General features: G+C 39.6%; 1 protein-coding gene across 1 annotated transcript; it reads left to right on the top strand.

Annotated features, from left to right (window-relative positions):
- Nucleotides 1–7,062: 7,062 nt before the first annotated feature.
- Nucleotides 7,063–12,109, top strand: LOC145440861 (uncharacterized). The gene has a single exon (XM_080318629.1). It carries the CDS (start codon nt 8,973–8,975, stop codon nt 10,335–10,337), a length of 1,365 nt encoding a protein of 454 aa, XP_080174755.1. The 5' UTR covers nt 7,063–8,972; the 3' UTR covers nt 10,338–12,109.
- The last annotated feature ends 15,054 nt before the right edge of the window (nt 12,110–27,163 follow it).

The raw sequence follows: 27,163 nt of genomic DNA on the forward strand, positions 1-27,163 counted from the left end.
GTACTGTGCTTATTATTCGTATTCAAAATTGAATAAACGTAGGCCTATGTATTTCCTACTCTCGTGACATCATGTCCTCCAGACAGATCATTTTACTATACAAGCGCACTATGTCACAAGCATTACTGGTAAACATCATTTATTTGCGGTGGAGGTTATATTATATTCTCATAACTTCAGAGCCCAAATCGCTGAGTTAATTATCACGTATTTTGACTTGTAAACATCGTATTCAAAACGGCGTCTATGGTTCACAATTAGTCGATATATGTTCTCTAATCCTCACTACACTATATGGCTTATTTCGTATAGGCTTACTAATGCGATCTTCGAAAATCTGATGATCAAAACCAATAATTAGACAGACACTCCATATCTTCCAACTTGAATGCACTGTTCTCAAAGTGACCCCAGAGTAATATCGACGAGCTGCTGAATCAGCACACGATGAAACGCAAGCGATATTACTGTTGGCCGAGTAAGAGTATATTTCTATTCTACCAAGTATACCCATTCCCGAGGACGCAACAAAGCAGATGTGTCACTGTATCTCTCTATGAGATATCCGGGGAAATTCCACTGCGTTTGTTTACGCGCTACAGGGAATGAAAAAGGTATGGTCCGATGATTCCGTTTTGAGCTAAATCTGACACTGGCGGCGAGGTATAGTTCAAAAAACGAATGTTCAAAAACCTCTACATTCATTATTATCGAAAATCAACGTTAAAAATATATTAATATGTTTATACCAACGATATGTCGGTTTATGTTTCGCAAAACTGTTCTTTCCATTGTATCTCAATATTACGTTTTGAGCAGTGGTTCTCAACATTTTATTGGTTGTTGTTGTTGTTGTTGTTGTTTGTACGATTACGTGAACCCCCTACTACTGTGACCTAGCCCAAGAAAAATATTTGGACTGCAAAACCAAGATTGCCGGCGAAGTGTGTCCAAAATGATTGCAAATAGCAAAAATTTCTGAGTGGCCCTGTCGCGAAAAAAGGGTCCTCACTTACGCCCAGTCAACACAATTCGCCCAACGCAATTCTGATTATGATTATAACATACCCATCACGTATGGGAGCGGCTAGTGCTGGTTTGATACTCCGTCATATTATTCCCTCATGACCAGTTATGATATCCACCCTGACTTTGTATTTGAACATAGTAAATTTGGCACCGGATTGAGAAGCCCTTTGCTAGTCTATTACTGACGTTTAAAAATGATTCTTGATATCGACTGTTGCTGCGTACCGGTAGGGTGGGTATTGATAAACTGTCGAAAAAAACGGTTGTTGGTTGAAATTTGTTACGTTGTATGATTGAATTTTCGGTTGCAAATCGAATCAAGATTTAATCTGCGTTGAGTGGAAAAATATTGTTTTTTTTTTACAAATTATTGTACTCAATTTACCCCAATATTGCGGGGCAGGGCTACGCAGAATAGAGTATTGGACTTCGAGTATCTCACGTTATGACGTCACACCGGGGTGGGAATGATGTGGAAAGTTGAAATATGTAACACAAATATACGTCGCAAAGGCTATAGCCTAATGCCCGTTCTGTTCTACACAGGACTGTGGAGTCGGTAAATTTTACCACCGACTCCGGCTCCGACTCCGACTCCGACTCCGACTCCTGAGTCTTTAAACGTACCGACTCCGACTTCGACTCCCGACTCCGACTCCAGCATTTATTACCTATTTACTTCAAAAATTATATGCCACATTGTCGGTTGAATTACTATCATACAACCATTAAACATATGCAAACATATGATTAACGGTGCATGCTAAATTGTTTCATTGTGGCACATCTCGAATTATTCACTATGCAATTAACATGAAAGAAAGATTTTCTAAATATTCTTCCTTTTTCAAGTTTTTATAACATGGTCTCTCTAATATCCTGAAATGTATGAATCATTCAAATATGGCAGATATCCAATCCTGTTTAATAAAAATGTAGATACAAAATCCAAGTGTAGTAGCTCTTGTGTATGAGTCAGCAACTAATAAAGAGATTGAACTTACTAATTTTATCATTGCACACTATCCTGATTATAAGCACACACACTCTTACTACTAATAGGCATTGGTAATAAATGGAATTTAGTTAAGTAGTCAAAGACCATAGCCTATGTCTAGTCTACATGTACTTAATCAAGTATTCAAGGATTGGGACTTGCAGTCTTTCTTAATCATTTGTTCGACCCAAACAGCTAAGCTACACTACAAATATTTTTAATTTTGTCAAGTGGGAAGCATCGTTTGGTCATATTCACATCATTTTACAATTTTACAAAACCAGCCGATGCATTTGCTCTGTCACGGTATCATGGTATAATTCCAAAAATTGTATCAATTTTGACTGCATCGCGAAAACGCATATTGCGATTTTCTTCCCCTGTGCAACTAAATTGCAATTTGCAAGTGATGTCTAATTTTATCTATATCAAGGGTGGGCAACTTTTTCGGCCAAAGGGAGACATGAGATTTATGAACCATTGCGCGGGCAACTGGAATGTTGATAACCTTTTTTTAGTCGTCCGATAGGAGCGAACCGAATTAGGTAACATTGCAAACAAGACTTAAATTAATACGCTCTAAAATTGATAACAATATGTACGTCATGCATCTGTGCAGTGCGCATGTCATGCAACTGTGCCGTGCGCAATCAGGCCCTGATCGCGCGAAGCGCGAAATTTTTTTGCAAGATAATGACTGAATTATATCAATAAATATGTTGCTAACATACATTGGGGGTCGCATCTGTAGGCCACTGGGCTCATTTGGAAAGGACAGGATTATTCGACGTTTAGACATAGCAAAATCGACGGTATCAGTGAACATGCCTCTATCATTTTGTGCAAATGTTTTGTCGACGATCTCGCTGCGAGTGCACAAGCGAAGCCGCATGTTGGACGACACGTTATCTCCTAATTGCGAATATAGTTGGACTCAATTCTGTGAATAATATGTATTTATAATTTTCAGAAGGGGGCTCAAATACTGAATGCAAGAAATCTAGTGACAATGAATCATGCGAAGTACCGAGAAAAATTTCAAGTCTAATAAATCTGCTATGAAATATTCTACTTTATGGTCATATACGAAGATCTGGGATAAATGTGGCTGGCCCCTGGATACGTCAATGCGTCAGAACGGTTGTTTTAGTCATCATCAAATTTCGCGGTCATGCTAATCAAATTTTGGTTGGCCTTGCAATTGTACCTGATGTCATGAATAATTTCGAGAATTACCTCGCAGGCCACACCTAACCTTCTCGTGTGCCAAATTTGGCCTGCGTGTCACGGGCTGGCTGCACCTAATCTGTATCGTTATTAATTACAGTGATTGGTGGTAAATAAAAATTATATTGAAAATTCTTTGAAAGCAAACGTTTTCATGATAGAGAAGTTGGAGTCGGAGTCGGAGTCGAAGTCAGAGTCATTCTCACAAACTCCGACTCCGACTCCAGTCAGTATTTTCCCCACGACTCCGACTCCCAGCTATTATAGTTTTCACGACTCCGACTCCACCTCCATCAAGCGAAAATTACCCAGACTCCGACTCCGACTGTACCGATTCCGACTCCGACTCCACAGCCCTGGTTCTACATCACATTGAAGATGATTTGATATTTTTTCGAACATACTTAGTTTATTGCACTTCGTGACAATTGTATGGGTTGATTAAGACAGAAATGTCATTTCCGCTGACATGAGTTGAGTACCTTTCCACTATTTTTTATATGCTTTGACACAACTAATCGAAGTTTACAGCCTTCCACAATGATAAACTGTCATAACACGGTGGTTGGCTGATATTTGTTACATTCTGCCTCTTAATCTGAAATGTACAGACATTTTAGAAAGCTTTGCAAAAGTTGCTATACGTACAGATTAGTAGTATATAAATTCACAGCGCAGCTACTATAAATTGCTGTGACAGTACTGTGTTCGCGTAAATAGTTCACAAAAGATTGGCTCTAAACTGCGCTCCCATGACGATAGCCTATGTCTAAGCAGTAGAGGTGGCCAAGTAGTCAGTTGTAGTCTTTGAAATCAGACACCAACCTGGGCATAGGTCAATGATGTTAGGGTTGAAGCAATGATATATTTATCATTGGATTGAAAATATGATTGATAACATTGAATCAATACTAGTCAGCCCTCAAGTTTACCGGACCACGAACTGACATATCGATCTCGACACGTGCCACCTCTTTTATCGCCTGTCCTTTTATATTATCTATTTTTACTTTCATTCAGTGTGTGCACTGCATATACGTCCTTAATTTTTACATTGCCTGGGCCAGTTGGGTGTCTGATTTCGAAGACTACTCCAAGTCATTTCAACAGCTTCCTATCGGTCATTGTATCGTAGTCTTGTGGTGCACTGAAAAGATAAAATTGTTAACAATAAGTGGAATTGAATTGATAACATTGAAGATAACACACAAAAGAAAAGCGACAAAATGAGGTGGCACGTGACGGAAGGAGATAGGTCGATATATCAGATCGTGGTACAGTAATCACTAGCTCTATAGGTCGAAGTAACGTCGTAAATTTATCCTCAGGAACAATGTTCTCTTTAAGCTGCGCGCGTGCGCGGCCGCGAACCGCTAACAAAGTCGCCACGCACAGAAAAACGTGTTCCGCGCACAAAAAAGCCGAAGTGATGACCTTTTTTCAGTCGCTACGCACTGTTGTCCAAGGGGCCGCGCAGTGAGTTGGTGAGTGCGCGCAGACTCGTTAAAAATGACATGGAGCATTGCTCATGAACAAGCTATTCTCTACTCAGCAAATATTCCGGTACTCAACTCACCTCAGATCAGTGTTCCGTGGTTCTCGGCGGTCTATCATCGTCACGGTCGGATGGTCCATATTAAAAATATAGCTGATCACGTGATCACCACAGAACGAACTCTGGGGCGCGAAAGGTGAGAAAAATAAATTTAAACTTCATTTCATACTAGCATAGCAGAGAGAGAGAGAGTCTTTACTTTCATCGAACCAAAATACATAACAAACGGCAGTGATGGTGGTACAGAAAATATGCGTGCACAGTATTCGATGTAGCAGACTACACTGCTATGGCTACGGCTAAATGGTAAATGATATGAGAATGAGTGGTGCGATTGATTGCAGAATAATGGGAGTCGCATTTAAAGTAAATACAGTCTTTAAAGTCAGTCTCTTGCGTCTTGCACATTAAGTACGTTCGCTACGCGCAAAAGCACTAAGGCAGGGGTTCACACTCAGCTCAGCCATTTTTTGACTGTGGCCCATTTTCCGGTTCGAAGATGTTCTGTGGCTTGTGGCCCTCCTCTTATCCTAGACTAGAGTCATAGTGCCGTTCAATGAGTGGTCACCGCCACTGACGATATGACTATTTCTGTAAAATATGCGCATTTTCCTCTTACTAATCATATTAAAATTTAGGCCTGTATGAACATGAAATCGTGCAAGGCGCGACGAAAATTTTCAATGTAAATAAATCTCCAACAAACAATCAACGAAATAATTTTTGGCAACTTCGAACTCCCCCAGTGGGGGGTTAGGGGAGGGAAAGTTACGGCGCTGGAAGATCGTATAACAATTGTGTAGGTCCGCTGTTCCACTCATGTCGCGAAACCCAATGAACCAATCCCCGCATCAACTGTGTGATTGGGGTTTTGTTTCCACAATGGTGGGAAATAATATCACCATTATTCTGGGCCCGCTTCGAGTAATTCTTTAGTGAATGGGATACTACAGAGAAATGGAGAAAGAATTTTTTAAGATGCTAGCTGTACAATAGGGCTGTTCTGTTCAGATTTCACTGGCTACTTGATAAAATTGTTAGGTTGGTTAAAAAAAACGCTGCACACCAACTTTGGCTCCATTTCCAACCAGTAGAAGCGAGATTCGTGCAGTAGAAAGTTTCGAATTCATCATTGAAAAACAGAAAATGAAATTTCAAAATTTTTCTGCCCACTCCATAAAATGGTTAGGCTGTCAGTAGAGATGATGCTCACCAAATTTGGCTCAATTCCAACCACTATAAGCGAAGTTATTGCAGTTGAAAAATTTGGATTTGAATAAAATAGTATTTACGGTGACTAACTTTTTAATTATTTGATATAAAATCATGGAATTGGAAATTTTTCTAACATTTTATCAAGTACCGGTAGCCAGTGAGATCTAAAGTAAAAGTATTTTTTTGAACAGCCCTACTGTACAATGTCCAAGTAATTAGTATGTCGTGTACCTATTGTTGCGACGTTAGCAATTCATGTGACTCTTATGTACAATGATTTCAAGTCCGGACAGTTCTAGATCGAATACAAAGACTAATGCGCTGCGCTAACTCCTGAATCCATTACGTTTCGTTACAGTGGGGCCGTGTACTTCCACATGAAGTTGAAAATTGATAATGAATTGCTATTGTGGCTATTTTATGGTATACTATAATATGATATGCAGAAGTATCGTAAATCTACATCAAATGCACTTCAGTCACAGTTTATTGCACAAGAACACCCTTTTGTTGCTGTTGGCTGATAGGTTGTCATAGCGGGGGAAAAAGCTGCCGCCCCCCCTCATTTTCGACTTGTACATTGTGACTCAAACTCCATACGTGTCACTAAGTATCATCTGAGTCGAATGAAAAGCTTTATGTAGCATACGTGCAGGGATATCTAGAAGTTCTAGATATGAACTTCTAGATAACCCTGCATACGTATAATTCGATAATATGAATATATTTTTTAAATATATGAACATAGCAAATATAACTAAACTTTCACCAATTTTACAATTTTCCAAATAGCTCTGTGGCTTACCTCAAATTTCTCCTGTGGCCCACCCTTTGAGAACCCCTGCACTAAGGGGAAATTTGTGAAGTTTTTGTCCATCATTCCCATTCATTGGTCATTCCTAAATTCACATTCTGGTTTTCATTTTTTCCTAAAAAAATACAGATTAAATTTGTTGCAACAGTCATGCAAGGCAGTTTTTATTTTCTTCGACACTGAGTACCAGCCATCTTCACTCCCTGTATAGAATCGGTGTCCTGTGCTCACACTATGTTTTATTTTTTAATAAATTACTTAAACTTGGAGAATCATCGCTGCTCACCTGATATCAGGCAAAACGGCCAGCGATTCCAATCGGGCTTCACTCTTCATCATGATGCTTTAACGTTGAAGATTTGAAGGAAAACATTACCATTACCGATTAAGCAACATTGACTTGCAATCATTGGGAAGCTGTGACTGTTTTTTAAATGTGCAACTAGAACTAAAACTACTCACTTTAAAAGAGATCCGACTTGGCTGTTTGTTTGCTATAGCCTCCATTGCACTGCCAAGTTTGGCATAATTCTACTGTCACAATTTAACAAAGTTAGTTTTAAAGTCTCTGTAGCTTTCAGATATATATAACTTGTCTGAAACAAGTTGTATCTACTTCTGAACAGTTCCGTACAACACTTGCACCAGCCAGTATGGAATCGGTGTCCTGCGCTCACCCTATGTTTTATTTTTTAATTATTTTTTATGAAATTACTTTAACTTGGAGAAGCCCTGCTGCTCACCTGATATATCAGGCAAAACGGCCAGTGATTCCAGTCGGGTAAGCACCAGTGTGACTCACACCTCAAGTACACCATGAACACTAGCTATTATGACACAATACGTTCTGAACTTACAAATGCATTATTTCTCTGGTTGATTGACAATCATCCAGCCTATCACATTTTAAAATTGAGATATAAAATTATTATGTCAAACTCAAATTGCGTCGCGGGCCGTACCAGTGAACTGATTCCAGAATATTATCTCATACCCTTGCCTTTCACCTGAATATTTTATCATGAAGCATTTATTTACAGGTTTTTACATTGTTATACGAATTGTGGTGGTTTTATCCTAGTAAGTAGAACAATACCTTTATTCGCGAATAACGGAGGAGGTCAAATACGATGATTGGCCGGTTGAATACAGATGATTAAAACATATTTGCGCTAATGATGATACAGTTGGCATAATGCTCCCTTTTCTTTAGTCGTAATCTGGTGTTGTGTTGCAAGGAATACGAGAAATTTAACTGTAACGGCGGCCGTTGGAATTTGGTTGATTATTTAAATCTCAATTTGGATTTCTCTGGAGTTGAAATAGATACTATCCTCACCAAATTTGGTTCAATTCCAACCAGTGGAAGCGGAGTTATTGCCGTCGAAAAATTTTGATTTGAATAAAATAATATTTACGCTGAGCACAACTATAGTAAATAAACAAAGAATCAGTCACCGTAAATACTATTTTATTCAAATCCAAATTTTTTGACGGCAATAACTCCGCTTCCACTGTTTGGAATTGAACCAAATTCGGTGAGCACCGTTTCTATAGACAGCCTAACACTTTCATGGGGTGAACAGAAAATTTTCAAATTTTTTATTATTTATTTTTATATAACAAATAGAAACTTTCTTCTCCTGCAGCAAAGCGGTTACTGGCTGGAATTGAACCAAATTTTGTGTGTAGGCTTAAATTAGGTAACCTAACAATTTTATCAAGTAGCCAGTACGATTTGAGAAAAAAAAATCATTTTTGAAGAGCCCTACCGGACATCTTCCGTTGAACGCAGTATCTAAGCCACCTTGGCATGTATTTCCTTCATAATATCGGCTGACAAGTGAGTGAAGTGACAACTATATAAAGTTCAATCTCTGCCTGACTGCTGGAGCGTGAAGTACCTGTGGAAATTTCGATAAATTGCAGCTCCATTACAGTGGCATTCTGAAGAAAATGGCTGCGGTCAAAAATTTTTTTCGTTTTGCCCTCAATTTGAGACCACATCATTTTTAGAGTGCAGTGCCCCTTTAATACTCGATTCAGGTTTGAGTCATTGGCCCAGCCTGAGTAATTAGTAATTCAGTTCTATATTTTCAGTGATCCTGATTTATTACAAATATTGCGTTCATAGAATGAGTTCCGCTGTGTTTCAAAAGTTAGACGAACTGGTGGAGTGCGCTAATCGAGTGCCTATACTCGAAAAGAAATGGAAAGAAGCGGTGGCGAGAGACTCCGCAAACGCGGAAAGGAACATCCTACAATGTCCCCCCGAATCGTTGAGCGAGATGCACGCGCTACGTTCCGAATTCAGGCAAATGCTGGAGGAAGCTCCGAAAGTGGTACATGCGGTGAAAAAATCAACGCGCGCCACAGAACGACTCCTCGCAGACGCCGATAAAATAATGGATTACATCGAACGTGAAACAGCAAGGGCGGAAGCCTATCTAAAACCGCACGGATTTCGTCCGTGGGGCGAAAATCGATCGTCTTTCGTGGGACGCAAATCAGACCCGCCGGATAATGATGTGAAAACGGAAATGCGTTCGCATGCGAGTGTAGAATCCGCATTCGATTTCAAAGATTCAACGTTTCGTTCAATAAACCAGGATGACCCCGATAAATTGAAAAAAGTGCAAATGAAGATGCCCGAAACCCCGAAACTGCCGGATTTAAAGACTCACAATCGCTCAAAGAGCGATTCAATCTGCACCCCCCGCGATCCACTCCTGGAAACTACCAAAAGCTTCAAAATGACGGGCGCCGCAGCAACTCCGAGAGAGATAAATCAGCTTAGAATGTGCGAAGCACTAAGCCTGGAGTCGCCGAAACTGGTGCTGAGACAGCCGAAAATATCTACCGTCGACACTCCTGAATATCACGGCTTTTATTTCCCGAAAAATCTGAAAACGGGCGATTGCATCGCCACCAAGGGACGCGCGGCACCTTTATTCGCCCCCGTGCAGAATTCTCCCGAATTAAAGATGCACACACGTAGAAGCTGCCTGACTCAAACCCCGCCTACGTTTGACAACGGGGAGGAGGATGATACCGTATACCGTCTGTTCAGTCACAGACCTGTGCCCAAGCCTATCCTTTTCCCGCAATCTCCTGAATTGATGGATCGTATCAACCAAAAATCAGGACGTGGGGAGCGTAACCTTGACATGCCCGCGACTCCAGTTAGCCCGGAATTGAATCTTCTGAGAGGTCAGCTTTCCGAACAATCTTTTTGCGAAATAACGGTCAATCAGTACGATAGCCTCCCGTTATATGTGAAGCGGCTGCTGCCGTTTGATACCGTCAACGGATATTTGAGGAGTGTTGTGAGTACGTCTACTGCTGCACACGGAGGTAAGTATTCTAGAGTCACAACCGAAGATGAAATCGCCAGGGCAACTGCGCTTGGTGGTAAAACCAAGTCTTTTATTTATGCTCTCAAGTTTTTGGGTGTCGTGAAGGAAATTCGTGGGACGTCTTTCTATGAAATTCTCTTGTGAATATACTGCATGTTTTTCTGTATTGATGTCTGAAATGCGGTCGGCTTGAGGTACCGGTACCGTGTAAGAACTGTTTGTTATGAAGGCTGGGCACAATGTTTCCAGTACTTATTCTGAATCGAGTATTGATTCTTTTGAGTACTGAAACTATGCGCTGCTTGCCACTAAGAGTTAATTTATCAAGGATAGTATTTTCTGCTGTTAGGACGTCGTGATCAGTGATATTCGACTTGGAGCCTTAGACTCGACTTGCCTCAGGTACTCTATTTTGCCCAGCCCTGCTTGTTACACTTGACGATATGTTACAGTCTTGATTGCGACTATGTACTCGTACGTTTCAATGCTAGCCTGTCATTTACTTGAATATTTTCGATGGATACTTCGATCAATTCTGGAAAGTTGACCTGTTCAATTTCTTTTATTTTGTAATTGGGATGTTGATATTCCTTACTTAATTACATTTATCACTACGAGTCCATGTTTTTCGCTTGGTGTACTACGTGATAGTTCCCCATTTATCCGTACATCTGGTGATCGTTATTTGTCGAGTATAAGACATTATGATGAATCGTTGAAAACGCCTGCTGCTCAATTCTTCCATGCCGAATCCGCTTGAGAAATGTAATCCTGAGAATGAGAGGAGGTCTGGGTTCTTTACCTGGGTTCGAACAAAGCCATAGGGTTCGGTGAGTCATTTCTTCGCTTCCGAAAAAGAGGACATATAAATAGGAACTTTGTACACTATATATACACTTATACAGCCAACTCTGATCGCTGGTAAATTGAATAAAATAAGATCAATTTCTCACGCCAATCGGGGCAGCAACTACCGCACCCAAGCAAGCTTGAAGTGGCTCAACAGAGACATAGCGCAGATATAGCCTATGTTCGGTTCAGTTTTATCAGATCAATACACCACAAGATTGTGATGCAATGAAAAAAGATGGCAACGTGTCGGAACGACTTGAGTATAGTCTTTGAAATCTGTCACCTACATGGACCGAGGCGATGTAAACAGGAGGCATGTACGCCAGAGTTGTAGTGACTCGAGTAATTTTCTCAAAATACGGAAATGACTCGACTTGGATTCGAGTCATTGCGCATGACTCGAACCAAGTCATATGACTGGAGACTCAGACGACCGAGTCCGACATATCATTGTAATTTCGAATAATAAGTCGCTGCTGAAGAGATTCGGCGTCCTAAACATAAAAGATATGCGGAAACTAGAAATCGCAAAGTTTATGTATCAGTTTCACTGCGGTCGTTGCCCCGAATATTTCAATGACTTCTTTACCTCTGAATCAAAAGCGCACAAGTACAACACACGCGCGTCCTCGTCGTCCAAATATCATATGATCGACCGAAAAGATCATCGCTCTATCAAATATGCCGGACCTGGTGTGTGGAACAGTATCCCGCCGGCCATCCGACAGTCGACGAGCATGTCCACATTCAAGTCGAAATACAAGCAATTACTACTAAATAAATACAGTCCATCCTCAAGATTACCGGACCACGACTGACCTATCGATCTCGCTTCCCATGACATGCCGCCCTATTTCTTGTCGCTTACTTTTTCTATACTATCTTATTTACTTTCATTCAGTGTGCAACTGTGCATGCCTCCTCTAGGTCAAGGCCAAGGTGGGTGTCAGATTCCATAGACTACTCCTTGTCGCTTCGACATCTTCCTGTCTTTTCATTGTATCGCATTTTTTGTGGTGTATTGAACTGATAAAATTGCTAATAAACCAATGATGATGATGATAGTAGCAAAGTAACCAGAACCACACTATTGGGATTTCGGCTGTTGGTACTGGTACTTGAGAATGCGACCAGAAACTGCTAAAAGTGAGGAAAATTAGTATATTTATATCAGTGTTGGGATCAAGTCACTACCTTCGAGCAGTGTTGGGATCAAGTCACTACCTTCGAGCAGTGTTGGGATCAAGTCACTACCTTCGAGTCACGAGTCATTGCACATTTTGACTCGAGTCAAGTCAAGTCACTCGTTTTTTTAAGGTGACTCGAGTCAAGTCACAATTCAAGTCAAATTGAATTTTCGAACTATGAGTGATGATTCAAAGTAACTATATTTTGCTAGCTTTGTGAAAGACAGATTGATTGGCCAGCTATCGTGAATCAAATAACAAATATCTAGTTCTAAGATACATGCTCACCAGTGGCGTAGCAGCCACTTGGCGGTTCTGGCTCTGCGGCAGGCTCCAAGGGGGCGGCAAAATGAGGCTAACACAGTGTACATTGTACACAGACGGCTAAAGCAGCGTAATTGGTAGTCCTATAGCTGGCGTCCCGTGAGCTAAAATTTAATCAAACTGGTCTTAAACGAAAGCTAGTGTCACGCTAATTCCGAAAACACGAATTAATATGTTAACATGACAATGGAACCATTCCGAAATAGCCGCCAAGGCCGCGTGTTCCTAACAATGGTTGGTTAGTTAATGCAAAGCTACTTCGTTCGACACCATATTTATACTAGTGTCTGAAACTTCATCTGACCATTGGTGTTTCAATTGAGAGCTGTGCGAGGAGCTTCTCAAAGCTCAAACTGATTAAGTCTTATTTACGTTCTACCATGAATGATGATCGGCTATATCAGCTCTATCGATAGCCGTGGTTCTCGAACTTTTTGTCTTCGCGGACCACTTTTCGACCGCCACAGACCCCCGTGGACCCCCTCAAGTTTTCGTTCAAAATTGGCTCAATTATCGTGCAACCGTAAACTGTCTCGTGCAAACATTGATTTTAGGTCGGTAATAAACAGCCAGAAAATGAATTTTATTTAAAATATCATCACACTATATGTCGAAATTGGGTAGACTTTTAATATTTCGAAACGAATTTTCCACCTGTATGTAGGCCTATTGTCGTGAAAATTCTCGTCTTTGATTGGATATGAACGAGTGCCGAAAGTCCATATCCACAAAGATGTATTGGTGGCGAATGTAATATTAACGCGTAACGCTTCCGACGATAGCTTTTGGTGTATGTTTGTAATGAACATATCATGTTCACGCAGCCTATAGTCATTTCTATCTAGCATCTCATCTTGAAGGTATTTAGTGGTTATATCACAGAAGAAAATGGATTTCGTGGCGGCGCGGTTTCAATTCCTTCATTGGGACAGATCAGGAAAAAAGTTCAGGAACTTCTATTTCAAACGAATGTTTACAAATTTGCTGCGACTGGCAAATCCAAATTGCTATCTCCAACATTTAATTTTTCAGAAACCTTAACAAAACATTTATAAACAGCAATATAGGTTTGCATCGGCATGCCATTGGTAAGTTGACAATAAAATGAGTTTGCACAGTCGGATATTTCATCTCAGACGACCATTTTAATGACGTGAGTCCTAAAGTTTTAGTAATTATGAAGCGAAGCGAAAACTGTCCCATGCTTTTCCTAATTAAAAAAATGTAAATTAGGTTACCAATGACTTTACAATGACCAGAGGCTTCGCAGACCACAGGTCTATAGAAAGAGACTACGTTCAAAATCTTAAATTTGAGGATATTACCGCAGATTTTGCATCGGCAAAGCCCGAAAAGTTAAGTTTTGAGACGGCTATTGATTTCCCATTTGCGCAATACATTCGTTCGCTATTTCTTGTCTTTAATATTTTTGGCCTTATTAACGTTGAGACGGTGAGGCTGAGACGCGGCATATTACTTGTAATCTATATTGATATTAGCTACTTAGGGGGGCGGCATTTTAAGCGAGAGCCAGGGGCGGCAGCACATGCTGCTACGCCAGTGATGCTCACGCACACGTAGAACTGCTAATAAAATAGGTAACTGTACAGCTACATGCTAGGGTCTAATACAGGGGTCTCAAACACGTTACCAGCGGGCCGCATGCGGCCCGCGAGAGCATTTTGTGCGGCCCGCGTCGGCATTTTCGATTTTCATGTATTCGACTATATATTTAACTTACACATATCTTTTTCATATTTGACTACTTAAAGTTCAATGTAACACTATTTCAAAAACCTTGAATCTCATCAAACTTAATTCACCATCCCAACACTTGCAATAGCTACCATGTGTGAAAGATCAGCTATTATGTCACATTTCTAGTTGATGTTGAGAAAACATGACCAGTTGATGATTTGTGGCGGAAAATTGTGATTTGGACTTGAGCGTGACAGTTCGTGAAATTCCCTCGAATTGGACTGACTGCCGGTGTTAAAAAGATGACGACTCGAGTCGAGTCGGGTTGAACGCTAAAATCAGGAAAGGACTTGTGACTCGTAACGCCCTGACCGTGTACGACCACGGATACAACAATCTGTCACGGGGAATCGACACCGATTACTTGATGACTTGAAATTGACTCGTGAATTTTGCTCCAAGTCACGAGTCAATCCACATTTCTGAGACGCCGAGTCAAGTCAAGTCATTTTTGCATAGTGACTCGCGTCAAGTCAAGTCTTATGAAAATGTGACTCGAGTCATCCAAACACTGTTATAAATGCGAATCATTCGATATCACCAAACGGTTATAAAAAGTGGGTTTAACTGAAAAGTGAGCAGTCAACACAATGACTTGGGCTCGGGTCACTACCATGACTCGGACTTGATCCTCTGCTCGCTGACTTTAGGGCAGTGTTGGGATCAAGTCACTACCTTCGAGTCACGAGTCATTTCGAGTCGAGTCAAGTCAATCGATTTTCGAAGGTGACTCGAGTCAAGTCAAGTAACCTGATTTTTGGAGGTGACTCGAGTCAAGTCGAGTCAAGTCAAGTCAAGTCACGAGTCAAGTCACAATTCAAGTCAAGTTGTATTTTCGAAGTATGAGGCATGCTTACGTCATTGCGTTTTGCTAGCTGTCTGAAATACAGATTGAGTGGTCATTGATTCTGGACCTATGAACGAATATAGAGTTAAATGTACACGCAATAAGGCGCTTTATCCCTCACATATACGTAGAAATGCTAAACTATACGTAAGTTATTGCATATAGCCTCGGATTATAGTTACCAGCCAAAATAGAGAATAGAGAAACGAATTGTTAAGATGCAATACATTACCCATTTACAAATTGATATTAATACAATTCCAGCCTGCGCCAATGGTTGAGGACTATATGAACTATATTGGAATTCAATTTCAATATAACAAGGTTTGGTTAAGTTAAGAACAGAGAACACAAATATACGTTTTGCTATTAAATTACTTTACTATACTAGTTTACGACAGCGTAAGCTTCGATCACTTCGTTTGCGATCAATTTATCTGTGAGAGAACAATGGAGGCTCAGTAAAACGCACGATCACGATAATTGAATGATTGGTCGCTTTCATGGGTTACACAAGCGTTTCGCGTACAATCCGTACCTATACAAGAAAAAATGATTTTTATCGACATCGATTGCTTGATGACTCGAAATTGACTCGTGAATTTTGCTCCGAGTCACGAGTTAATCCACATTTCTGATATGCCGAGTCAAGTCAAGTCATTTTAGCAAAGTGACTCGAGTCAAGTCAAGTCATACGAAAAAAGTGACTCGAGTCTGACTCGAGTCAAGTCATGACTCGAGTCATCCCAACACTGCTTTAGGGTTACCATATTTTGGAAATCTGAAAAGAGGACACTTTTTCAAAATTTTCAGAATTAAAATACTGGGGTAAAATCCGAAAAAAAATCGTTAATTTTTTTCCGACTTTGTGATTGGTTGACTAAAACAAAGGTTACCTTTCGGGCACAGCTCCCGAAACAGCCGCCGGAGATCGAGTTACTTCAGTCATGGTTTATTGTTTAGAACTATTAGTCGAATTTTACCGAATATTTAACCAAAATTCTCAAAAAAGAGGACAAATTCTCACAAAAGAGAACATTTGGCCGTCCACCGAGGACATTTTCAAAAAAGTCAAAAAAGAGGACAAATCTTCTTAAAAGAGGACGTATGGTAAATCTAGCTGAATTGGACTCGGTGATGAATTGAAAATGACCCGACTTGACTAGAGTCAAAACTATAAAAGTGCGATTGACTTGTGACTTGGGTTATACTACAACCCTGATGCACGGACACTGAGTGAAGAGTAAAGGAAGACAACATGTAAGGACAAGAGGTGGCATGTGTCAGAAGGTGAGATCGAATCGGTATATCCGGTCGTGGTCTAGTATACTTGAGGGCTGACTATTATTCATTCAGTAGAAATTGTTTGTATTTCGACTTGAATGAGGACATGCTCTGATAGCTGGCGAGATACTGTTCTACACTGCTGATCCGGCATAGGCCTACTTGATAGAGCGACGATTATAGGTCACGCGTGTTGTAAGTAGTTATATTGTGGTCCCGTGATTCGCAAAATACCGGAAACAAGAATGTTGTATTTCGGAAGTCAGAAACGGTGCATTTTGAGGTAGCTAGCAGTCGAAAATCGGCCTACGGAGCTTCGAAAAAGCGTCATTGTGCGCTTTCCGCGATCGATTTTGAAAACAGGTGTTTTAATGCGAAGTAACCTACATATTCTGCGGAGACAAATGACTATGGTATCCTGTCCACTGAATCACTACGCGAATTGCTTCCCGTGGAACAGGTTGGACTAGAAGCAATCCGTGAGCGTAAAACAGGTGTTTTAATGCGAAGTGACCTACATATTCCGCGGGGACAAATGACTATGGTATCCTGCCGAGTCCAATAAATACCTGTGGTAAATGTGATACGGGGAATCAACGTTTAACAAGCTGCATGTATAGGATTAACCATGCACGCGTTAAAATGCACGGCTCTTGCGCTAAGTAGACATGATAAATCTACAATCGCTCAACACCGAACTGACTCTGTATGACAGAATTATTACGCGTGGATATACAATCACTGTGTTAATTTTCACATCCGAAATCCAGATGATCTTATCTCAAGCGAATCCATGCGATATATTGCAATATATCGTGATGCTGTGTTGCAGAATCTTATGATGTGATTATCAGCTAATATTTCACAAGCCTAATCGTTTACACTAATCAAGGCCACCAAACAGCAGTATCAAGGGTTGAAACCATGCCACTCGATCAGTGATCCGGTTTTTTCCTGTGTCAAAATTGAGTTTCTGGATATGGTATCACCTTTGCGTCCCAACATGTCGACATGTTACAACCCAACAGATTCAATTACTGAAATATCACTTACACCGCACCTTACTCGACAAACTCAAACAATGTATGTATATGATTAAAAAAAAGGTTGCATGAGCATAAATCACTGTAACCAGCAACCTAAATAAATCCTGGTTATATTTATGTTCCAACGACCTGTCTTTTTTATTTAACTGTAAAAGGAGTTCATATTCTGTGGGACAAATGACTCGGGTATCCTGTCTAGTCCAATTATTTACTATGGTAGTTATATCGCAAATGTAAGACGAGGATGCACCGTTTCGCAAGGCAGATGTCGGCGCTCAACACCCAACTGACTGTTTATGACAATATTACACCACGATATACAATCACTGTGTTAATTTTCCACCCCAGAATCAAGGTGATTTTATCTCAAGCTCACCTAGACATGGTAATATGTTATATTCATTAATTTTAAGTGTTTCTCGGGTGTAGTATGTCAAAGAATTCACAAAATGATTTGAAACTCAACTCAATCAGTGATCTGTTTTACCCGTGTCAAAATTGAGTATTGGAAAATGCTATCGCCATTGCATCCGAAATATCGACATCTTACGAAACCTAACAAGGCCAATTACTGACAGATCACCATGTGTTATATCCGGTTATACCTTCCCGTCTAACTTAACCGTTGTATGTACGATAAAATAAAAGTTGCGTGAGCATATAGCGTGTGGCCGGTTTTGCATGTCGCGGGTTGGATATTGCTTGAATTCTTTCGTATTATATAACGTCCCTAATGTAAAACATTCTGGGTCTACAGATTTATCACAAACACTTCCATCATCGCAAAGACGGAAAAGTAATTGATAAAATGTTCATTACATCCAACATTGTGACTTCGAGATTAACATGTTGTATATTGAGTATACGAGATGTGAATGTCTGACCAATGATAGATTGAGATATATTTTGTCGCAAGTGAATCCATGTATCATATTGTAAGCTATCGTGATACGAGCAAATTCTTTACAGATTACATATTACCCAATTTATTCGCAACACGAGATTCAACTATCCGATCAGTACTCAATTAAAATGATTTAATGTGTACCACATCTTACATTGTAGGGAAGGGTGTTATGATATGAACAAACTTTTCATAAACATCATCATTAGCACCTCGATCTGAAAAAATACAACTAGACTATATAGTATGTATGAAAATTGGTTCGTCGGGAATTTTTCTGTTTCTCACTATCTTACCACTTTTTTTACAGAATGGCAATATGTGATTATCAAATAATATTTTACGAACTTGAGAGTTGTAATGGAGCTTAAGATAAAACAGTAATATGGTTAATGTCGAATGCACCAACTCACACAAGTCATATTATCGGTATACTTGTGACGGGAAGCTAAACAGATACTCATAGCGTCGTTATATCGTAATGTGCATCGGTTCGTATGATCACTATTCGAAGCGCGTGAGATATGACATATGGTGGCTTGATTAATGCTTGAGTCTATTCGCAGCACCATCCAACACGCTCAATGTAAAATATGGCGAGATACAGCGATTTCACAAAGTTTCATGATCACAAAACAAATTGGGATTATGCTTAAACTAGTTGGGTAAAGTTATTGCTTTATATGTTGAATTCGGAACGTCAAAGAAATCGGAATTGTACACCGTAATATGTTGAATCTGGTAATCTGGTGTTTTGTATCACTGTTCATTCGCAGTAATGGAGCCGAATATTGACACAAAATCCAAATCACCGAAAGGTATTTTTCGATTAATATGAATTTGAGTTGTGATTGAATTACTACCAATTTACCCACACATAGCTAAATTCAGCAATACACAGAAGCATCACTGAGTTTTCAACTTAGTGCGCATATCCAAAATATCACTTACTCTACTTATCAATCAACACCTAAAGCACCGACGAACGACCAACATAAATTATTAATCGCTGTGTTGTTATTTTTTCGATATCAAAAATCATATATTACAATTGTTATTTTCGATATCGCACATCATATAACACAATAGGAATTTTTTCGATATTACACTTATAATATAATTGATGTTTTTTGTGTGACGCGAGGTTGATTTTGGTCAGATCAAATTCAAGGTCCGTTTTACTCACCCCCATAATGCAAATGCTTATCACACACTACCATCTTCATATTTACAAGATACCAAAGGTACATAAAAATTCTGGTAGAAATAAATTATTAACTTGATTTTGCATACCACTGATTGATTAATACTTAATTCTGTTTCATCCTCTCTACCCAGCGTGGTAAAGTTTTAAAAAACACTTTGATCACCACGAAAGCAAATAGAAATATGTTTGCGACGTTGAACCTAGTCGGATAGACTTGAGTTATATGTAAAATGCCGAACAAGAAAGAAATCGTAATATGGACTACTCCAAAATCGGGTTAATGTGTTCTCGATCCATCGATACATACTTTTTTCCACTTTATCTACGAAAATAATTAACTTCACAAAATGCGAACCATTAAAAGAACTTGATTTCCTAACATTAATTCGATTAGTTTAGCAACTTGTTGGATCCGCCCCCGCGACGTGATTTTGAGCGGTCCGCGGACAGATACCGGTTTTGTTTGTTTTGGGTTATTCATGGTGTTTGTCGACTGCGATGGTCATTTACACCAGGCCGATATTATTCTTATTTTCCGTAACTGCCGATTTATAACACGGCCCACCTCTAGGTTTGTTAGAAACCGCTGACACGGATGTTGTGGCGAGGAGGAGCCTAGGTAAACCTCCAACACTTAAGTATAGACACTCGAAAGTCGACCTCGGTCGGACTCGAACCCGCACCCACTGGTGTTGTAGCCGCTGATTATACCACTGCGCTATCTCGCCACTGACAGATACCTATCTTGCATGACAATGTGCCCCGCGACACGAATCTGCATGGATTTGCGTGAAACATTTTCGATCATAAACATTAACAAGACGTTCCAATCTAACTTATGTTCACGTACAGTCTTTACTAAGAATTTGTGCGTCTAACATGCAGCCAGAGTTCAAAGAACTTGTCGACAACTTTGATCGACCACAGATGTCTGATTGACTTCAACAGCTATTGAAGTACATTACGTTAATAATTTTATTGACTAGTGTTTTGGTGTCTTAACACTAACATTAAATACGATTCCTTTCTGCTATCGGTGGACAAATACGCGATTAATGTATCAATTCAGGAATCCGGCCCATACAGTAAATCGTTTTCTCATATCCACCCCGAAGACTGTATAAGTTACCCTATGGTTGTTATAACAACCTGGATATGTTCGAAAATAGCACATACAATTATACCTTTAATTAGTCGAGAGGTCTAATAGTGAATTCCCAAACCGAAACCGGACTTCGACCATTTACCCATTGTTTTTACTACAGTCCTTAAAATAGGGCCGCTAGACCCACGTAATTTTTTTAAAGGGACGCCGGAGAGAAAAGGTTAAGAACCACTGATCTATACCTAAAGCACAGGCAAACGAATGACTTAAATTATAGCTTGTTAGGTTTTTAGTTTCGTGATGTCGTCGGTAATTAATACAATTCATGTTTTTGTATGACATGGAATTAATTCGGATCGAGGTAAGCGCGTTGGAAATGACTTTCATACAAAACACGCTCAATGTATTCGAGTGTGGTCAATGCATACTTCATGTATTCGGATTCATTTCGAAAAGGTTAAACATTCAACTGCGACAGATACGAATTGTCATACTCAACTGATTTTTATACCAAGTAGTTATTTAGGTCACAACAACGAAGGTACAGAATAATGTATGTCTCTCTAAATAGTCGAGTATACTATATATTACAATATTGCAAAACCGTTGCTTGGTTGGTTATAAAGCTACTCCGCATACCTTTCTCCATTCGCGTTTGTCAGCTGCCTTGTTCCCATATGAATAATATGTTCACTCTCCTGTTAAATAAAATCAACACTCTGCGTAAGACACACAAATCTTGCCACTCACAATAATAGTTCATACTAACGACAACTAATACGCGACTCGGTGAGTTGAAAACACTGTAGCCTATACCAGAACCTGTGATCCAACAACATTTAGTTATCGCAATATTAAATTTCCATGGGAGTATTTTGAAGCATGATTTTTGTGTGGATAAACGGAATACCGACAACCATGATATACGCCTACACGAAAAATGTGGTGTTTCAGGTTCAGCACGACGGATAACATTCATGTACATGGTCCTAAAATTATCATTTTACACTAACGTCGGTTCGCGATAAATCGTACAACAGTATTTAGTACAGTATTATGTTGTTTTAATTGAACTGGTGAACAACGTGAAAGTGTTTCTTGAGCGTCAAGTCCGTATGTGGATTAAAGCATACATCAAAGCGTCACAGTCACAGCCTAATTTAAACCACGAATGTATTACCTTTATTTTATCGCAAGCTTTCACGATGTTAAATATTTAATTTTCTTCACCAACCTCGAAAAGCATAAGTCCAATCTATCATTTTCATCGAACACTGGAACCGATATTCTGATTTTGTTGAACAGCTACAGTTAATTATTATTTTTATTGGTATCATTACGACACCAATATCATCGAGACCTGTTTATGATTTTAGTGTGTATGGCATACCCAGGAACCGTATTAAAACTGTGTCGATTCGACAGAATGCATAAAGAGTTGAGATATTTCGATTCTATTTACATGTGGTATTCTATGGATTTTCGTAGAACGAGGTATACAACGCGATTTCCTAAAAGGCCCATCTCTTTTGCGTTGCTTTAGACCGAACGCGTAATATACACATTTGCATTTGGATAATGATCTTGTTTCATCACATGAACAATATGTTCAGTGTTCACCCACGCGATAAAGCAAATCAGTGCTCTGCATAAGACGTGCAAATCTGTCTCAAACTCATAATAGTTATACTAACGGCAACTGTAGTCGGCAATATATTGCAGATTTTGATGTGATCAGCAGACCAATAAAAATCGCGCATAGCACTCACATTCTGCGCAATAATTGGCTTCAGGTGTTTATAGGTATTTCATTATGATGGAAGCGCGTGAACCTAATTTTTAGTCGTGATTGGTAGTGACCGAGCGGTAAAATATGGTTGTGTGTAATCTGTGTGTGCGTGCGTGTGTGTGTGTGTGTACGACGGTGAATCTAGACTCTACGATATCACGCCGTGCTTCACTTGTTAGGATTAATGCTTAGCATTTTCGAGACACAATACGATTGATTTTATAATCAGTGATAAACGAAAACCAATGAATAATGTATAACTTCAACTACACGTCGATACACCGTCAATACAAAATGTTACAATGTGTATGATTCTACAAATCCCCCCCCCCCTCCCGTGCTCCACTGTGGTTCAGTTCACTCATACAAGTACTTGAAGAAGATGTTACGTGTGTAGTTGTGGTGTGAAAACTGTGTGTAAATAAAGTTTGATGGATGCTTCCTCGTTCTGGAAATATTTTGATTCTATCATCATGTATGCTAGAAGTCACCGACATTAGTACGAAATACTTGAAGTTGTACAATTGTTTTACAGTTGATAGTTTACTGTCTGTCATAATTAGACGATATGGTTGCACCTGAAACGATAACCGCATTTCCACTAACAGTCTTGTTAAATGGTTATTCGATAAAATATATACCATAGAGGCTATCGATACAGTGAACAGCACAAGAGCGATATATTCACAGTCAAATATGGGAACCATGAACAATAATGAACCCCGATTTTCGTTGAACATTCACAACACCGATACTGTAATTCAGGTAGGGGTGTTTCTGCGAGATGAAGACTGATATCGCGTTCATTATCATCATCATTGGTTTATTAGCAATTTTATCAGTTCAATACACCACAAAAATGCGATACAATGAAAAGAAAGGAAGATATCTCGAATCGACTAGGAGTTGCCTATGGAATCGGACACCCACCTTGGCCTAGGTGATGTATAGAGGAGGCATGCACACTGAATGAAAGTAAAGAAGATAGTATAGAAAAAGAAAGCGACAAGAAATATGGCGTCATGTCATGGGAAGCGAGATTGATAGGTCAGTCGTTAACGCCGCAAGAGAGCGCTGTCTCGGAATTTCACACATAAAACAACTATAAAACCTGTCATCAAAAGTTTTGGTCTAGTTCATCCAGCTACATTTCGAAACAAGTCATTACCAAACCTCTATCGAGTGAGTTAATCATATCAACGGGGTCATGACAATACGTTATTCCGTACACCGTTTTCTCTGGCCTCACACAGTAGTGCTAAAACACAGGCATGATGCCTCTGTACAGATCCTGAAGTCAAGAAAGCACACCTTGGTGTTATTTGATTTGGATTTCACGCCAGATGAGCCTACCATTCGAACTGTGCATTGGGATGACAATTGTTTAGTCGATGTCAGTGGTAAACATATATATCGATTTGTCGGTGTTGTGAATATTCAACGAAAATCGGGGTTCATTATTGTTCATGGTTCCCATATTTGACTGTGAATATATCGCTCTTGTGCTGTTCACTGTATCGATAGCCTCTATGGTATATATTTTATCGAATAACCATTTAACAAGACTGTTAGTGGAAATGCGGTTATCGTTTCAGGTGCAACCATATCGTCTAATTATGACAGACAGTAAACTATCAACTGTAAAACAATTGTACAACTTCAAGTATTTCGTACTAATGTCGGTGACTTCTAGCATACATGATGATAGAATCAAAATATTTCCAGAACGAGGAAGCATCCATCAAACTTTATTTACACACAGTTTTCACACCACAACTACACACGTAACATCTTCTTCAAGTACTTGTATGAGTGAACTGAACCACAGTGGAGCACGGGAGGGGGGGGGGATTTGTAGAATCATACACATTGTAACATTTTGTATTGACGGTGTATCGACGTGTAGTTGAAGTTATACATTATTCATTGGTTTTCGTTTATCACTGATTATAAAATCAATCGTATTGTGTCTCGAAAATGCTAAGCATTAATCCTAACAAGTGAAGCACGGCGTGATATCGTAGAGTCTAGATTCACCGTCGTACACACACACACACACGCACGCACACACAGATTACACACAACCATATTTTACCGCTCGGTCACTACCAATCACGACTAAAAATTAGGTTCACGCGCTTCCATCATAATGAAATACCTATAAACACCTGAAGCCAATTATTGCGCAGAATGTGAGTGCTATGCGCGATTTTTATTGGTCTGCTGATCACATCAAAATCTGCAATATATTGCCGACTACAGTTGCCGTTAGTATAACTATTATGAGTTTGAGACAGATTTGCACGTCTTATGCAGAGCACTGATTTGCTTTATCGCGTGGGTGAACACTGAACATATTGTTCATGTGATGAAACAAGATCATTATCCAAATGCAAATGTGTATATTACGCGTTCGGTCTAAAGCAACGCAAAAGAGATGGGCCTTTTAGGAAATCGCGTTGTATACCTCGTTCTACGAAAATCCATAGAATACCACATGTAAATAGAATCGAAATATCTCAACTCTTTATGCATTCTGTCGAATCGACACAGTTTTAATACGGTTCCTGGGTATGCCATACACACTAAAATCATAAACAGGTCTCGATGATATTGGTGTCGTAATGATACCAATAAAAATAATAATTAACTGTAGCTGTTCAACAAAATCAGAATATCGGTTCCAGTGTTCGATGAAAATGATAGATTGGACTTATGCTTTTCGAGGTTGGTGAAGAAAATTAAATATTTAACATCGTGAAAGCTTGCGATAAAATAAAGGTAATACATTCGTGGTTTAAATTAGGCTGTGACTGTGACGCTTTGATGTATGCTTTAATCCACATACGGACTTGACGCTCAAGAAACACTTTCACGTTGTTCACCAGTTCAATTAAAACAACATAATACTGTACTAAATACTGTTGTACGATTTATCGCGAACCGACGTTAGTGTAAAATGATAATTTTAGGACCATGTACATGAATGTTATCCGTCGTGCTGAACCTGAAACACCACATTTTTCGTGTAGGCGTATATCATGGTTGTCGGTATTCCGTTTATCCACACAAAAATCATGCTTCAAAATACTCCCATGGAAATTTAATATTGCGATAACTAAATGTTGTTGGATCACAGGTTCTGGTATAGGCTACAGTGTTTTCAACTCACCGAGTCGCGTATTAGTTGTCGTTAGTATGAACTATTATTGTGAGTGGCAAGATTTGTGTGTCTTACGCAGAGTGTTGATTTTATTTAACAGGAGAGTGAACATATTATTCATATGGGAACAAGGCAGCTGACAAACGCGAATGGAGAAAGGTATGCGGAGTAGCTTTATAACCAACCAAGCAACGGTTTTGCAATATTGTAATATATAGTATACTCGACTATTTAGAGAGACATACATTATTCTGTACCTTCGTTGTTGTGACCTAAATAACTACTTGGTATAAAAATCAGTTGAGTATGACAATTCGTATCTGTCGCAGTTGAATGTTTAACCTTTTCGAAATGAATCCGAATACATGAAGTATGCATTGACCACACTCGAATACATTGAGCGTGTTTTGTATGAAAGTCATTTCCAACGCGCTCACCTCGATCCGAATTAATTCCATGTCATACAAAAACATGAATTGTATTAATTACCGACGACATCACGAAACTAAAAACCTAACAAGCTATAATTTAAGTCATTCGTTTGCCTGTGCTTTAGGTATAGATCAGTGGTTCTTAACCTTTTCTCTCCGGCGTCCCTTTAAAAAAATTACGTGGGTCTAGCGGCCCTATTTTAAGGACTGTAGTAAAAACAATGGGTAAATGGTCGAAGTCCGGTTTCGGTTTGGGAATTCACTATTAGACCTCTCGACTAATTAAAGGTATAATTGTATGTGCTATTTTCGAACATATCCAGGTTGTTATAACAACCATAGGGTAACTTATACAGTCTTCGGGGTGGATATGAGAAAACGATTTACTGTATGGGCCGGATTCCTGAATTGATACATTAATCGCGTATTTGTCCACCGATAGCAGAAAGGAATCGTATTTAATGTTAGTGTTAAGACACCAAAACACTAGTCAATAAAATTATTAACGTAATGTACTTCAATAGCTGTTGAAGTCAATCAGACATCTGTGGTCGATCAAAGTTGTCGACAAGTTCTTTGAACTCTGGCTGCATGTTAGACGCACAAATTCTTAGTAAAGACTGTACGTGAACATAAGTTAGATTGGAACGTCTTGTTAATGTTTATGATCGAAAATGTTTCACGCAAATCCATGCAGATTCGTGTCGCGGGGCACATTGTCATGCAAGATAGGTATCTGTCAGTGGCGAGATAGCGCAGTGGTATAATCAGCGGCTACAACACCAGTGGGTGCGGGTTCGAGTCCGACCGAGGTCGACTTTCGAGTGTCTATACTTAAGTGTTGGAGGTTTACCTAGGCTCCTCCTCGCCACAACATCCGTGTCAGCGGTTTCTAACAAACCTAGAGGTGGGCCGTGTTATAAATCGGCAGTTACGGAAAATAAGAATAATATCGGCCTGGTGTAAATGACCATCGCAGTCGACAAACACCATGAATAACCCAAAACAAACAAAACCGGTATCTGTCCGCGGACCGCTCAAAATCACGTCGCGGGGGCGGATCCAACAAGTTG

This window comes from Botryllus schlosseri, chromosome 6 (assembly GCF_051294905.1).
Source record: "Botryllus schlosseri isolate E-star chromosome 6, Bs_hap1, whole genome shotgun sequence".
NCBI classification, from domain to species: Eukaryota; Metazoa; Chordata; class Ascidiacea; order Stolidobranchia; family Styelidae; genus Botryllus; species Botryllus schlosseri.